Raw genomic sequence first — 16,208 nt, 5'->3', positions numbered from 1 at the left:
AGAGAACTGCCCTTTAAGCCTAGAGCACACTCTACTCGAGGCACGGGGGCATCCATAGCATTCATTGCAAATGTTCCCCTTGAGTCCATCTGCAAAGCGGCTACCTGGAGTTCTGTGCACACCTTTACAAAACACTACTGTCTAGATACACACTCTAGATCTGACTCCCAGGTGGGACAGGCAGTATTACGACACCTTTTCTCTACTGTTCCTTCTCATAACCCACCGCCAACTCCGGGTACTGCTCGCTAGTCTATGCACAGCATGTGATTCTAAGCAGATTAACAAACATCAGAAGAGAATGCATTACTTACCGTAAAAGCATTTCTGATGGTTGTATCTGCTTAGATTCACATGCGCCCACCCTTCCTCCCCGCTCGGATGGAAGGAACATAGACTTCCTTTATATATCTCTCTCTCTCTTTCTGTACTCACTCACGTCTAGAAGGCTCCCTCAGGGCAGAAAAAATACAAACAGAGGGACCTCGACGCGTGAGGGATTGTGGGTACAACGCACGTCACTATAGGGATAGTGTTTCAGACACGCCTCGTCGACGTCCCCTTTTCGACTACGAAAAACAAAATGCAATACTCCGCAGTGACCACTGGATGTCGGACCTATGCACAGCATGTGAATCTAAGCAGATACAACCATCAGAAATGCTTTTACGGTAAGTAATGCATTCTCATTCATTGCAATAGGAGGCACGATATAATTTCCTGTTTCACAAACCCTCCTTTTGGCCTATGCCAAGTGCTAAACTACTTCTGATCTCCTTGCAAACAACTCCATGCATCATCATCCATGCACCCTGAATCGATGTCAGAAATATCTATTGCCATCAGATCATTCGCTAAAATTTCTTTTAACACATATTCCTTGGAGTTTTTATCTGGGGCATACACTTTGTCCTATTGTACCTATCACTTGTGCGCAACATCCCCCTAGCATCTAACATATATTAGGTAAACACTGGATACAACAACAAAGGAACAGAATTCCCAGAATAATCCGTAAGACCGAAAGTACCTTCCAACCGCAAGATCGCAAGAAGTCCCTGAACCAAGCGCTAAGATCCCAGTTTCCCTTGGGAACATGCACTTCTGAACTAAGGACGTGCAGATTCTCTATTGCTTCGAAGATAGTTGGGGAGGAATCTGGCACGAAAACGCAGCAAGCGGACCTGACTAATTTACACACTCCACCACGTTCAGCCAGAATGACATCTAATGCCATCTGGTTCTGAAGCGCTACTAATCTTATTGCTTTCTGTTCTAATGTCATATTATAGAGTATGTCCGTGGTCCGGTTGATGGTTCGCTCCAGTACTCTCGCTAGTCTTCTGATATCTTCGGAATTCTCTATCTGGCCCCAAAATGGCACAAATGATTTTGCTACATCTCCCAAGACCTGTGCTGGAGTTTCACCATTCTCGTCCCGCCGTGGACGAGCCTTCGAAACCTCTACAGTACTAGCCATGAACACCCCAGGTAATAGGATCCCTAAATAACATGTTCCCTGCCAATCCTTGGGCAACCATGGAAACGCTACATTACCCCAAACAAAGTAGACAGGTTCGCCTACATACAAAGGTCTTTCTTCCCCAGTCAAATTTGGAACGTTGGCACAACCTTTAAAATCTCCCATTGACTGAGTACCATTCCTCTGTATGCAGAAAGAAACTGAATCGGGGCTATGGTTAACACTGTAAGAATGAGGCATGGCATCCTTATTGCCTATCGGAGCCATCTTGAAGGAAATCAAAGATTGAAAGGGACGAGACAGTCTATCGGAAGGCCTAATAGAAGCAACGTTGAGCTTACTCCTATTTGCGAAAAGCGAGCCTCCCATGGGAGTCAGAACACGTTTCTCAAAATTTTTCAAATGAGTGCCATCAAAGTTCCCCGAGATGCTATCGTTCCATCGGCCAAAGAACAGTGCTCTAAGAGAAGCCTAACAAGCAGTTGTCAAAGGTAGAGGATGAATGTACCAACCTAGCACCTTATCCCCATGTTGCGGTAAATGTGAACAGACCCAACATTTGGACCTATTAAAAATGGCATACGTAGCATTCATGATGAGTAACAGAGTATTGTTATGGTACCTTTGTCTATGCTGGGAGTCCCTAGGGGACAGAGTATGCAAATGTACGAAGGGAGTAGGAACAGTGGGTACATTTTCAGTCGGTAACAAGAACTCTAAAGGATGAGTTTCCTCGAGGTACCATAGGCCTAAGATAGTGACTATTATAAAACCAAATATTATTATAAAAATACAGCAATACGTTTTCGGGGCCCAAGTGCTTTGTCCATTATCGCGGCTGGTCACACGATCATTTACAAGTCCCATACAAGCGGTAGCGGTGGCAGGCATTGTAGTCTTCAAACGGAAACCCCCAATGTTCGTTGCTGGCGACCTCCCGGCCACGCAACTTCTTAGTCCTTCCACAACCCTAGCCAACAGAATCCCCTTTTCTCAAATTTGGGCAAAAACAAGCCCTCAATGATCCTTTCCTTCTCCGAATGCACAGCCGAACCATGCCGTAAGTCTATTTTCTTGGACGCAGATTGTACCTTGCTTTTCCCAATACTGATTGCTCCGGAAACAATGTGTCGTCACTTCCCGTTGGAAGCAACGTATCAAGAGCAAGTGAAGATGCCGAATTTGACAGTTTCCGGAAGCGAAACTTTTGGAGAGTGTGGAGACAGAATGGCAGGTTCCCCAAGCCTCACGGGCTCAGAGATTCTCTGATGCACTCTCAACGCTATTTACTGCTTTGGGATCGTTGGTCGCAGCGTTAGCAAGGGGTTCTGTTTCTTCTGTATCGTGTGGCACTGGGTGAGGAAGTCTCTTGACATGTGTCGCGTGGATCCAGTTCTTTCTGCCTGCGACACGCGCCGCCGTCTGTGTGACCAACAGGACCTGGAATGGGCCCCGCCAACGAGGTGCAAGGCAGGAAGAACGCTCAAATGCCTTGATAAGCACCCAGTCTCCAGGCTGTATGCTGTGGCCCAGACCCTCGTATCATACAGGTAAAGCCTCTCGCACCTGGTGATACATCAAATACAGGTTTTTAGTCAACTGGCTGCAATAATCTGAAAGAAGTACATTTTCAACATTTTTCAAGGATCTACATTTAGGAAGATTCCAGATATTGGCAGGTCTCCCCATTACCACCTCAAATGGAGAGAGCCCAGTCTTAGTTTGAGGGGTTGTACGCATGGCTAGTAACACGATCGGTAAGGCGTCCGGCCATTTTAATTTAGTGCCGACACATGTCTTAGCGAGCTTGTTCTTGATGATACCATTGTGTCTTTCTACTATTCCGGCGCTCTGAGCGTGTCTGGCCGAATAGAACAGTTTGTCGATCTGTAATGCCGCACATATCTGCAGAATTATAGCAGCGACAAAATGTGGACCATTGTCCGACCAGATGACTCTTGTTAGCCCGAACCGAGGAAAGTATTCCTTTAACATGGTTTTCGCAGTAGTCATGGCTGTAGCATCTTTGACAGGGAAAGCCTTGACCCATTTACTAAAAGCACAAATGACAACTAATACATACTTCATATTGTTGCAGCGTTCCATCACAATAAAATCAAAGTGAATGACTTCAAAGGGGACAGAAGGTGGCCCAGAACTTCCCCTTGGAGTTGATGTCCCCTTTCCCACATTGTGTTGTAGGCAAATCTTGCAGTCCTGAACATAGCGCTGGGCAATTTTCGAAATGTTGTCATTTGCCCAAACTTTCTCTAACATTTTCGTACCTTTCTGGTCACATATATGCATAGGGCCATGGGTCATAACGACCATCATCACATAAGCGTCAGGGAGTAGCCATTTCCCTTCAACTATGTCCACCCAACACCCATCATCATCGAGCTTCCCCAAGCCTTCAGCCCACCTCTTGGATTCTTCTAGCGCGGCATCCGCTTGGATATCCCGTACAGACCCGACACCCTCGTCCATTGCATAGGCATTTACAGTCTCGGTGACAGTTTGTCTAGCCATCTGATCAGCGAAAGCATTCCCTTTTCCTATATCATCTATAATCTTTTGATGTGCTGCACATTTCAAGACAGCTAACTGAGTAGGGAGCGCAAGCGCTGAGAGCAGTTGTACTATTAGGGAGCCATGTTTGATCTTTGTGCCATGCGAAGTCAAGAACCCTCTCTCTGACCAAAGTCTCCCAAAGTTGTGAACCACCCCAAAGGCATACTATCAGTATATATGTTTACTGTAAGCCCTTCGGAAAGCTCACAAGCTCGGGTCAATGCTATAATCTCTGGGGCTTGCGCAGAGTTATGCGTGATTCTCTTGGTTTCCACAACACTGCTCAATGTGGTGATTGCATAAGCAGCTGTGGATGTACCATCCGTAAGTTTGAAGCAGGAGCCATCACAAAACGGCTCTCCTTGCGGATTGTTCAAAGGAGTGTCTTTTAGATCAATTCTACCCTTTGTCTCTTGTTCGGTAGTATACAGTCATGTGACTCTTCGTCGCTGCAAGCAGTACCTTGCGGGAAAGGTAGGAGTTCAGCCGGATTAAGAACACAACACCTCTTAATTTGGATGTGAGGAGCAAACAAGATCAATTCATATCTCGTCAACCGTGCACAAGTGAGGGGGTGCGTTTGGGTTCTGTTCAGTAGAACATCTACAGAGTGAGGCACCATCAGGGTTAGATCATAGCCTAGGACCATTCCCTCACTCTGTTTTACAGATGCAGCAGCGACAGCTCGCAAACATCTTGGCAAAGCGCATGCTACAGGATCAAGGGCGGAAGAAAAGTCGTTTTTCATAGTTTGGTGTGCCCAAAACCGGTGCCGAGCATAATGCAGTCTTGAGCAAATCAAATGATTGCTGGTGCTCCGTATTCCACGGCAATGACGAAGAAATGCCCTTCTTTGTCAAAGCCAACATCGGTTTAATCACTAGTGAGAAGTTTGGGATCCACAACCTACAGTAAGAAGCCATACCCATCAAGGCTCTAACTTCCTTCTTTGTATTTGGGACAGACCTGCCAGAAATGTGTTTTATTCGTTCAAGTGTCAATCTTCTTCCCTCCTTTGACAGGAGATAGCCTAAATAGGCGACCTCCTGACAACAATAGTGAAACTTTTTAAGCGAAGCTTTGTGACCATGTTTAGCCAGTTGAATAAGCAATAACACAGTGCCCTCCTTACAGGCGCTCTGAGTCAGCAGCTAAAAGCAAGTCAACATACTGCAATGTACAAGAAGAGGGCAATTCAAGGGTATCAAGCTGTTCTTTCAAAGCCCTACTATAGATGCTAGGACACTCTGTGTAACCTTGAGGTGCACGAGTAAATGTGAATGAGCGTCCCCCTAAGGTGAACGCGAACAAGTATTTACTGTCCTTGTGTATAGGAATACTAAAGGAAGCATTCTTCAGATCCACAACACTAAAGTAAGTAGCTGTAGCCGGAATCATAGTTAATATTGTCGTCACATCAGGTACGATTGGAAATTGCGGAGCGGCGACTATTGCACAAACTACCTGAAATTTCCTCAATCACCCCGCGATGCACAAAATCAGAAACAATGCATTTAAAAGCTTGCTCGCCCTCAACTGAAATCTTATACTGTGGAATGCGTGGCAGCTCAATTCAATGTTTCAAGACTATTTTAACAGGCTCAATCTGCAAAACACTGACGACATTGTCATCAATTGCCCATAAACCCTCTGGTACATCACTGAATTCCGGCGGCAAAGGTCTAGTCAAGAATTGAGACAGAAAGTTGCTGTGGTGAAATTGTTAAACGCACTCCGTCAGAAGAAAAATGAATTACCGCATTTAATTCCTTCAATAGATTAGACCCCAGCAAATTCTCTCCACAATTCGAAGTCAACAGAAAAGGACAATGGTCCGTAAAGGGACCCAAAGAAATAGGTACCGGCGAAGAAACTGGACAAACAGCTGGTGTGCAAGAAAACCCTACAGAAACATTGGTTTGCCCTGACAGTGGAATGTTTGGAACCCGAGAATGATCAATGGAACACTGTGCTCCAGTATCTATCAAAAACAGATGTTTCCTATTTCCCACTACCATTTCAACGTAGGGACCTTTCTGATTGACGGGAATAGGTGTAGGTTCCAAGCCCTGCTTCGGGCAATCCTAACGAAACAAAATGTCATCAAAAGGAAGCTCTTCAGATAGATATGCAGCAGAAGGATGATCAAATATGTTTCTAGTATCCACACTCTGAGTCTGATTATCCTGCGAAAAAGGTTGCTGAGGATCCTGTGTAAACTGACCTCTACCAGGGCCCCCTACACCTGGGCGACCTCTGGATCGTCTACCTATATTTCCAAATGGGTTAATCGACCTCTGTCGAAGGACGGGGCATTGTGCACGCCAATGAACCTCTTGTCGACAATAGGCACACTGTTTAATGTTCACAGGACCCAAGGGCACATTCCCTTGTGGAACATACTGACCTCTAATCTGTGAACTACCCCTTCTGGTGCCTCTAACAATTTGCTGTAATAATACTTTAGTCTTTAAATCACCTTTTCGCTACTCAACTCTATCTTTTTCATTGTTGACACGATTCTCGTAGTACTGAGCCATGTGCAGTACTTCTGATTGGGTCTTCGCCTGCCAAGCGCTCTCAGAAGACATAATTTGTGACTGGATGTCGGGCAGCAATCCACGCACAAATTTGTCCACAAATAATCTTTTCCCAGACTCTGTGCCTAAGTCTTGTCCGCTGAAATCCGAGAATACCTGTTCGAACCGATTAAAGAACTCGGTAGCACCCTCAGACTTCCCTTTGACACAGGCCGTAAGCTTGTCCCAAATAATCCTCTTTCCGGGAATTATAGTCTTCAATTTTGCAATGATTTTATCAGGCAAAGTTATTATCACCTGGGGCGGTCTCTCACCAGCTGGCCTTTCTCCATCGAGTCTAGTTATGTTAGCCCATGTATCTCCCGACCCTGGTACGTCGTCTATAGTCCTAACTTGTTTCCACAAATCTACGAGCAGGAGTACAGGAAATAACAAATCTATGTCACTCAAGGTGAATACTGAGGACTGTAAAACATACTCTATTTCCTTATAGAATCCTTTCGGATTTTTCCTAATGTCAGGAATAGATTGTCTAATGGTATTCACTTCCTGTCTCGAACGGGACGTGAACAAACTGCGATATTTAATGTGCAGGGATGGTCACAGCAACCGCATTCGTTGCAGGATCGGCCGCAATCTCAACCTTCGGGACAAATGTCGGGGGAATCTCTCTCATAGGCAACTGAGATGTAGGCAACTCCGAACGCTTACTAAGCAACAGAGCCAAGTCGAGCGCTAAAGCAGTTGAATTGTCAAGTGAAAAAGCTCTCTTATAAATACTCAACTCTGTGGGACAACTAATCTTTCTCTACACATTCATCCTGCAGGTACTCTAGCATTACCTGTATTACTTTCCTCTGCATTTCTGGCGTATACTGACTGTGTCATATACCTCAACTGGAGTTATCGACATGTCTGAAATCCATCTAATTGCGTCTTTCGTACAAATTCGTACTTCCTCAGATATCGATTTACGACAAGGAAGGAACCGTTTCTGTACATACATACTAGCCTCGTCGTCTTCATCATTCTGTAACCTTTCCAACCCCTTTCTATACTCAAATATCCTCTCAACATGCTCATGTACTTTCTCCAAAGTATCTCTTGAAAACGCTAAAGTGTTCAGATCCCTCAACCCTTGTGGGAGATCTGCATTATTTAATTTGCCCCACATTACACATAAATGAATCCCTAAACCTTCAATAAAAACATTTTTCTCAGGATAATTATCCATATTAGAAAGTGTGGCAAAAACGTTACCTTGATCATCTCTCTCCATACAATGCTTAGCCCATGCAATCAAATCACGTTTCTTTTCTGGAGGTACAGTATTATGAGTGACAACCCTTGACCCCGCACCCTGATCGACTACAAGTGGTACAAGACCACTTGGAAGAGGGGGAGCAGGCAAAATCAATGGAGGTACTGTTACTGGTGCAATAGGACGAGGTGGGGGAACAGGTGGAAGAACAACTGGAGGAAAAGGAACATTAGGAGGAGCAGGAACAGGCAGAGCAGGAAGAGGAACATACGGAGGTAGCGCAGTGGCACCAGGCATTCGGTCATTTAACAATTTGTCAATGAATTCATCGGAAACATGAAGATCTTCAGAAGGATAGATTTTCTGAATACCAAGTGAGAAAGCCCTATCCATATTCCTAGCTGACTCAGACTGTTTATCTTGGTCATACAACAATGCTTTTTCGGCGTTCGTCTTATGACGGCGCACATGTTTTTCCCTACTCTTAAGTTGCTGTAACGCTTCTTTTTTCCAATTCTGTAAAACATCGAATGCTGCAGGTCTAGCCTTTTTCTTTAATAGAATTGACTCTAAATACTCAATACGAGGGATCTCAAAACTACCATTGATTGGCCACTGAAGTTTGGAGGCATGTCTGGTTTGTCTGTGCCAAATATCAAACACTATACTTCTAATGCCATGCTTAAAGTACATGGTACATTCCTGCGACCCCTCCTGTGGTGCTGGACAGCTAAATTCCAAAGATTGTCTATCGCTGCTGAATAACGCCCTGAAGCAGGTAGACAATTTCCCAGGCATATCAAAATATTGGTGTTACCTGATCAATAATTGTCTGCAGATACAATGCGCCAAAATCAAATTATCAGGATACTTAAGAATCGGGTCACGACTCACCTGATCAATCCTAAGGAGGTCCGATCGGATTACAAAGAATCTTACCTCGTGTTTGGTGATTTCGGCAAATCTGCCTGCCTCGATAGGTGGACCCTTGTCAAGATGCCGTCTTGGACCACACGCTCATCGTCCAGGAATCGGGTCGTGCAGTGCTGCTGAGGTGTCGCATCTCGGTCCGATAGCGTGTGTCAACCTTCGACAATCCGGCATCAATCTTGAGGGTCCCTATTCGGGCGCCAACTGTGAAAACTAAGTAAAAATATCGAGGCTGAGTACCCCAAAAAGAAATACACCGATCACGGGTTACAAAGGAACATACAAAGATCTTTTATTTTATACTGAACAGTTTCAAAGGACAAAAGTAACGGATAGCTATCGTCCCTCAGTACAACACAACAAACTCCAGCGTGGTTCGGTGTGTTCAGTGAGTGGGGCTGAAAATTCGAATAGTCCCACTTTATATACGTTTGCGAACATGATGTCCACCCCCACTGTGGGTTAATATTCCACTAATACATTACTGATCTAGGGTTCATGCCGGGTTCACACATCTAAACGCTTAGGGTTTGCCTTTAATACATTCGTCTACACGGCAACAGTGTATTTTAGTATTCCTCATAGTCTTCTCAAACATTAATACAATGTAGTTTAAACAAGTGTTCTTGGTTCAGTATTTGGATACATTGTTCTTAACATAAGCTCGCCGATTAGTTTCATTGGCACAAGTAATCCTTTACACACAGGTCAACGAAGGACAAGGTCTCAGTTCATGACCCTAACACATGGCCTGCAGGCGAGTTACATATTAATTACACACAGAGGTCAAGACGGCCATGTTGTATTTCGGAATGACATAGTCCACCATTTTAACTCACAGGGTGACTTTACAGAGAGAACCTAAAATGGCGGATTGACCTAAAATGGCGGATTGACCTAAAATGGCGGCTTACATCGATTCTAAGGTCAGGTCCTTGCAACACGGATTTCTTTGCAAGTGGCTTACAAGCAGCTTGGCGAAGGCCAATATACATGTATTCATTGCAATAGTAGGCACAATATAATTTCCCGTTTGACAGCACAATGGTGGTCTTCAGAAATATTTTTCTAATTGCAAATACAAAATTAAACTGCATGAATAAAAGCCAAACATAAGATTGCGAGGTGTATAAATTTGATCTCGGTTGGTCGCTAGCCATTTGTTAACATTGTTGACTATAGGAGAAAGTTTCAGTAGAAAGGAATCGGGTACCTTTAGTTATTCTAATAAAGCAAAATTGTATTCGTTTTTCTGAGTCAGGAAACCTTTGTCCAGTTCAGATTTATTTCTTTACATTATTGGACCTGTAGATCTGCATAGGGAAGGCATCTAGGTCACCCAAACTGTGTGATTTGGACCCATGTTACTCCGGGTGAGCGGGGGTCGGTGGCTGTGAATTTCCCAGAGGAGTTCTGAGGAAGGAGCGGGTCTTCTGGTCTTGGCTTGATACTCCAGGAGACAAGTGGTTTGATCACATTTTAAGTGCTGGCTATCCTTCTAGTAACCTTTGCCTGGCAATCAATCCCCACTGTTCTTTTCAGAGGACCTTTGCCATGGTTGTGAAGATTTTGGGTTTGTCTGCTCCTGCAAAGCCTTGAGTCCAGTACAATCTGACGGACGTCTTGGACGAAGGTCCCCCATTGGAAACCCTTCTGCCCTTTAACCTAGCCTATATTTTGGTGGCTTAGGAGAAGTTGCTGGTGGTCCATTCGGTAGATCATAACCTTGCTAAGCAGCATTGTCTGGCCCTATCAGATTATGGTTTTCTCTTTCCCCACCCTTTGCTGAAAGACTCAGTGTTACAGGCTGTAAATGCAGGGCTTAATACCACCCTGTCTTCCCCACCACCTGACGAGAATAAAGTCTGGTCAACATGACTTGCACATTGGCAAAAATGTACCCGATTTCTGTAGCACCAGGGAACTTCCTTACTGAGGAGATGGAGTTTCAACTCTCTTGTTGGTTATTGAAAAGCAGCCACTCACCAGATCTTGCACTCCAACCTGGACACAGCAGACTGCATGGCGCTCGCGATGGTATGCGGTCTTTATAACAAATCTTTTAGGAAGAAATTCTTTCATACCAAAACTTTTATAACGAAAACACATAATGAGAATATATGTGTGGGTGGATTAAATCTTTTCGGAAAACGGTGGGGTAGGTTTTTAGGGGTGGCAAACGGGGATTTGGGGGTCGGAGGTGGCCCAATAAAAAAACAAATAATAAAAATGTGTTGTGTTTTTTTCATTATAAAAGTATCGGTATATGTGCATTCGACATAAAGGGGGTAGTTATAAAGACATGTAACTGCTTGTGATTGGCACTGGGTCTGTTCTGTGTTTGCGTTCCTGGATGAGGACCTATGGGTTTTTTCCAGGTATTGTTTTTGTATATTTGTTTAATTTATGGAATGCTTTTTAGCCAAAGCGCTTTACAAAATGTTACATCGGTGCAAAAAAAATGTCAATGATGGCAAAATAAACAATCAGAATCTAAACCGAGAAAGAAGGTCAGTTTTCAATTGAGAATGGAAGAGTAATGCAACTTTCCATTAATTTTTGTACCTACTATGTCTGCTTACCGGCAACTCCACAACAAGTATGAGTAATGTAAATATCTTTGTACGTTCTATGTATGCTCACTTGCAACTCTGCAACAGACGCTGTGATATCCGAGGGTTTGGAAGTTACACAAATGTATAGATAAATGATGGCTAGAAGAGGCACGAATAGATAACTGAAGAGCATGACAATGCCTGGGTACAAGGAGAGAAAGAATGAAATCGAGAAGAGGCACAAGTTGGTTTAGGAACAGAGGAGATTGAGACCAAGAAGCGGAGTAAAAAGAGACAAGAGAACAAAGATAAGGAGCAATACTTTAAAAAAGCTTTATAGACAAAGCAAAGAAAATTTAAAATAAGATGGAGATCAAAAGAAAGAATGGAAGCAGAACAAAGAATGAGTAACAGAAGAGCGGAATGGCAGCTGAAAAAGATGGATAGCAGAATGAAAAACAGAATGTAGAGGGGTAAGATGAGACTTGGGAAGACCCAATAAAAGAATAGTACATTATTTAAGAGGACAAAAGACATGTGAATAGAATAAAAGTTTAGTAGCCTGAAACTAAAGAAAAGGTTGAGCGTGTCTGAAGATTATAGATAGGGTTTCCTGTTTTAGGGGTTTATTATTTTTTACTTCCAGAGTGTTTTGTCAGTGTTTTCATAACGCTTCACAATCTGTGTTCATTAGTGTTTTCCCATTTTCCGACTTCAAAAAATTGTGGACAACTGTTTTTGCCAGTGTAAACACACAAATATTCTTTTATTGTTTCATTGCATACATAAGTAGAGTAATGTCTCTTAGAGCAAGATGTTAGGGAACACTTTCTGGAGAATAACGATTAATGTGCTAATCCAGTATTATCTAACATTTCTACAAGACAAAATTATTGTAGTCAATTATGCAATACTTTTTCAGCGACTCTTTGCCCATCCTTGCCCTTTCTTTTCTTCCCATGAAGACTTTGATTTGGGAAAACGACCTTTCTTCATTGTAGAATTTTCAAATTTTAGCAGATGGGGGCACTGTGTGATAAAAGTATTTGCCCGGGAGCATTCACTTTGGTGGAGATGAGGATTATTTTGACTGTCAAAGGAAATACACTCCAAGCCGATAACTGTTTATCAAGTGCTGCACACTGCAAAATGAGAAGGGAATATCATTAATGTACCCCCGAGGCTTTATTGGAGGGGGTGAGCAGGCCAAAACTGTTTGCCAGGTTTGGGAATATCAGGGGGATCCTCTAGCAGAATGTTGCAAAGGCAACTCCGCAGGTTAGATGATTGTTGCCGAGATGTTATATGTTTACACCTTCCTGTAAATCATATGGCTTTTTTTTACTATTCCTGCTGCAACATGTGCTGTAAAATGTGGTGTTTAGTCTGGGGATGAGCACGGCTCTCTCGCTTCACTCTGTGTGGGAACTTTTTTCCCGACGGGGTGTTTTTGAATAAGGTCCGGGGACAAGAGGGGAAGCAATGGGACTAAGCAAATAAGCATACATAAGGTGTGGTGGGGGGGGGGGATGTACGGCACTTTTTCCTATTGTCAGCCAAGCACCCTCTCCAGCCACCCCTTCAACCCCAAACTTCCTCCCATACCTGCTAATACTAAGGCACCACTTGGATAGGGAGAAACAGTGTTTTTCAGTTTAAACCTAGGGGGCACTTTTTCTTCTGTGTTGGGGTGGGGGGGGCGTTGTTTATCAGGTTTCACTGAAAACAGGAAAGCCTAATTATAGAGATGAAAATTTGCAGAACAAGCATATTAGCAATATGTAGAGAAAAGGAAGCTGGTCAAAGACGACACCAAGATTTAGAGCAGAGGAAGAAAAGGAAAGAAGGGATGAGGGAAAAGAAGACAAGAGGGAGGCAAGGAAGGGAACGAAGGAAAGAAGAACCTCTGTTTTAGAGGGATTAGGATGAATAAATCGCAAAGCCATCCAGGACTTCACCGCAAGCAAGAAAAGTGTTAGGAAGGGAAGAGGAAAATGAAGAGAAAGATTTATGAATCCGCATAGAAATGACAGAAAAGATTAAATGAGGAGACTAGATCAGACAAAGCAATGGTATATAGAGAGAAGGGGACCTAAGACATAACCTTGTGGTACACCATAAAGAGGTGGTTAGGAGAACTAACCAGCCCAATAAACTGAATATGTACTGTCAGAGATGAGAATGAAACCATTAGAGTACAGACCCAGATAAACCAAGAGTTGACAGAGAAGAAAGTCATATAGAATGATCAACAGTGTTGAAAGCAGCAGAAAGATCAAGTAGAATAAGAATACAAGATATACAGTCCAAAGTACTGGACGTGCTGTTTGACAGCTACAAACTGTTGGATACGAAGGCTGACAAATAGTTGCAGAAGTTCTAAGCCTCCTAGGGCACAGGGAAGAATAACTTTAGAGCCTTGCATCGCTTTTCCCACTGCAGCAGTGGTCGGGTGCGTTCCAGCAAGCAGGCTCAATGCCTCCACCAGAGTAGGGGGGAAGAGGTGCCCACAGGTGGTTTTGAGGACACTGCCATCCTCTCAACAGCCCCCAGTAGCAAGCCTCTGTGGGCGGGAGACTGTCTGAGTGGCTATGCACCACCTCAGATGATTGTCCCTTACAGATCGTACAGCAGGGTTGTTGCTTCCAATTTATTTTTCACCCACTAGACCTCTGCTTGCCTCCGGACCTTCCCCTATTGGTGGAAGTCGGTTAGCTTCTGAGGAAGGGTGCCATCAAGATAGTGCCTTGCTCGTAACGAAGGTGAGGTTTATAATCTTTACTGGTTCCAGAGAAAAATTGAGCTCTTCGTCCTATCATGCATTGGATGTTCTTAAACTTGTACCTTCTGAAGGATAATTTCAAGATAGTTACCCTGTCCCAGATTGTCGAAGCCCTTGAGGTGGAAGACTTGTTGCTGTCCCTGGATCTCCAGGACCCTTAGTTCCGTGAACCTATCCATCCCACTACCAGTTCAGGCGGGCCACTCTTGGTTACTCTTGTAATGGTGTTCCTTACATGCTCTTTGCTGTTCTTGTCAAATGGTTAGGATGTATACCAGGGGTGCTGGTGGGAACCCTTCTGCAATGCGCATGTACATCCTTTTTGCTCTTAGCAATGATCATTTCTGCCAGACTGATTAAGTGGCTCACAATAATATAAATGATGCATTTAAGATGGAAATAAGTTGCTGATTGGAAATCCGCTCCACCTGATGCTCATGCCCAACATTTACCATGTAGCTGCGCTGTTAGAATGTCTTTAATGCAGCCAGTCACTGCCTCTGTGATGGTGTATATGAAGTTTGCCCCTAGGTTTTGTCCAAGGACCATGTTTTCTTTTGTTTGATGCTTCACCTTATTTTTAATGGCTGTTAATGATGGGTCTTTCTGTTACTTCTGTTGCAGTAAAGTCTTGGGTCCAAAGGAAAAATGCACCTGCGAGGACTACCCACAGTACTGCAAACCAACCAAGAGTCCACAGGCTGTAGCCAAGCAGCCAGGAACCATTGACCAGACTCTGCCAATGCTCAGCACCTTATCTGATGCTGCCATGGTCATTTGACCCAAGAATGGCAACTTTCTCCACGAAGAAACAAGAACCTACCTCAAAACCAGCAGACAACCGGCAAAGGAGATGGGATATTTACAAGACTATTGGCATTTGCACATGTCAAAAGCGCTTTTCTTTTTGAGACTTCAAATTAAGCAAAATAAACTGTTTCTGGTCAGGCTATGTTAATGATCTAGAACGTGGTATGAGAAACTGATGCCTTGTATAAAGAAAAAGACCCTTATTTTTGAGAAATAGTAGGGACTTATTTTCTGTGACTCGTACGTGGTCAGCCACAAGTGCCTCAAATGATAAAGCACAAACAAATTGGGGGGGGGGCTCTTTCTTTGCAGCGGGGAAGACAGTGTTGTAGACTTGTTTCTGTTCACGAGGCAGAATGCCTTCGTGGCTCTGAGGGGGCTGGGAGGGGGGGGGAGTGGGCCAAGCGGGGTCATCTGGATCTCTTTATGTGGGGAGGGGAGCTGCGTGCCTGGATCTCAGTCTCTGTATAGATAGGGGGGACAGGTGGTCTGCATATCCTCTTTGTGTGGGGAGGAAAAGGTTTGCTCTGGGCCTCTCTTGAGTAAAAGGGCGAAATGGAGATGGCTTTGTGAAATTTGATGCTCTCGGGAGTAAGTCTCTTGGGAACAGACAGGTCTTTGTTGTTTTTTTAATTAGTATTACTGAAATAAAAAGGATCCGCCAAATTGAGAGCAGGACAAACGCACCTGTGTTCTGTTTTCTTTGTCTCTTAGGTTTGGATAGCTTGATGGAAAATTCCATTGCACAGGTTTGCTAAAAATGTCTTGTATGCAAAGTGAGTGGGCATGGACAGACGTTCTCCTTGATCTGAGAGTTCCTATAGTGGGCTTTTTTGCATAACTACTAGGTGCCTGCGATCCAGTTCCCCAGCAGACGCTGTTGTGCAGCTGCACTCAGGTGGCACGCTGACCCCCCTCCCGCGGCATTTGATCATTTTAATCATAATATAGAATCGTCTCCCTAGAAGCCTCTAGAATAACTTCAATCCCATGGGACGCGTGCGAACATTCTGGGAACAAATGCAAGCTCGCATTCGCTTGGAAAAACCCATTCGCCAATGACCAATAACATGATTACCTCGGCAACTCACTTTTGGCAGGCACTGATAAAATGTTTATTTTTGCAATCTAATGTGCAAGAATTGTTTAGATTCCTTACAATTATAGAAATTCAATGAGTGGTCTCGCCTCGCTCTCTAACCATTTGGCAACTGTCTGCAACTCGGGCAGCGTTTTCCCCACACTGCAGGCAGTCTTGAAAGGCATTTAAGCAGTC

The 16,208-nt window shown here is 44.0% G+C and overlaps 1 protein-coding gene across 3 annotated transcripts in view; it reads left to right on the top strand.

Annotated features, from left to right (window-relative positions):
* The window catches only part of TTLL4 (tubulin tyrosine ligase like 4), a 1,554,536-nt gene extending 1,538,918 nt beyond the window's left edge, over nt 1–15,618 (top strand). For 2 of the 3 annotated variants that reach the window (XM_069616870.1, XM_069616872.1), the window contains one exon: nt 14,747–15,618. In XM_069616870.1, the coding sequence (XP_069472971.1) occupies nt 14,747–14,903 (157 nt within the window). In that variant the 3' untranslated portion in view covers nt 14,904–15,618. The remainder of the gene's footprint in view (nt 1–14,746) is intronic. The other variant, XM_069616871.1, reaches the window with a different exon arrangement.
* The last annotated feature ends 590 nt before the right edge of the window (nt 15,619–16,208 follow it).

Source organism: Ambystoma mexicanum, chromosome 9 (genome assembly GCF_040938575.1).
Source record: "Ambystoma mexicanum isolate Mex_15411 chromosome 9, UKY_AmexF1_1, whole genome shotgun sequence".
Lineage (NCBI taxonomy): Eukaryota > Metazoa > Chordata > Amphibia > Caudata > Ambystomatidae > Ambystoma > Ambystoma mexicanum.
This window is presented reverse-complemented; position numbering and strand designations above follow the sequence as displayed.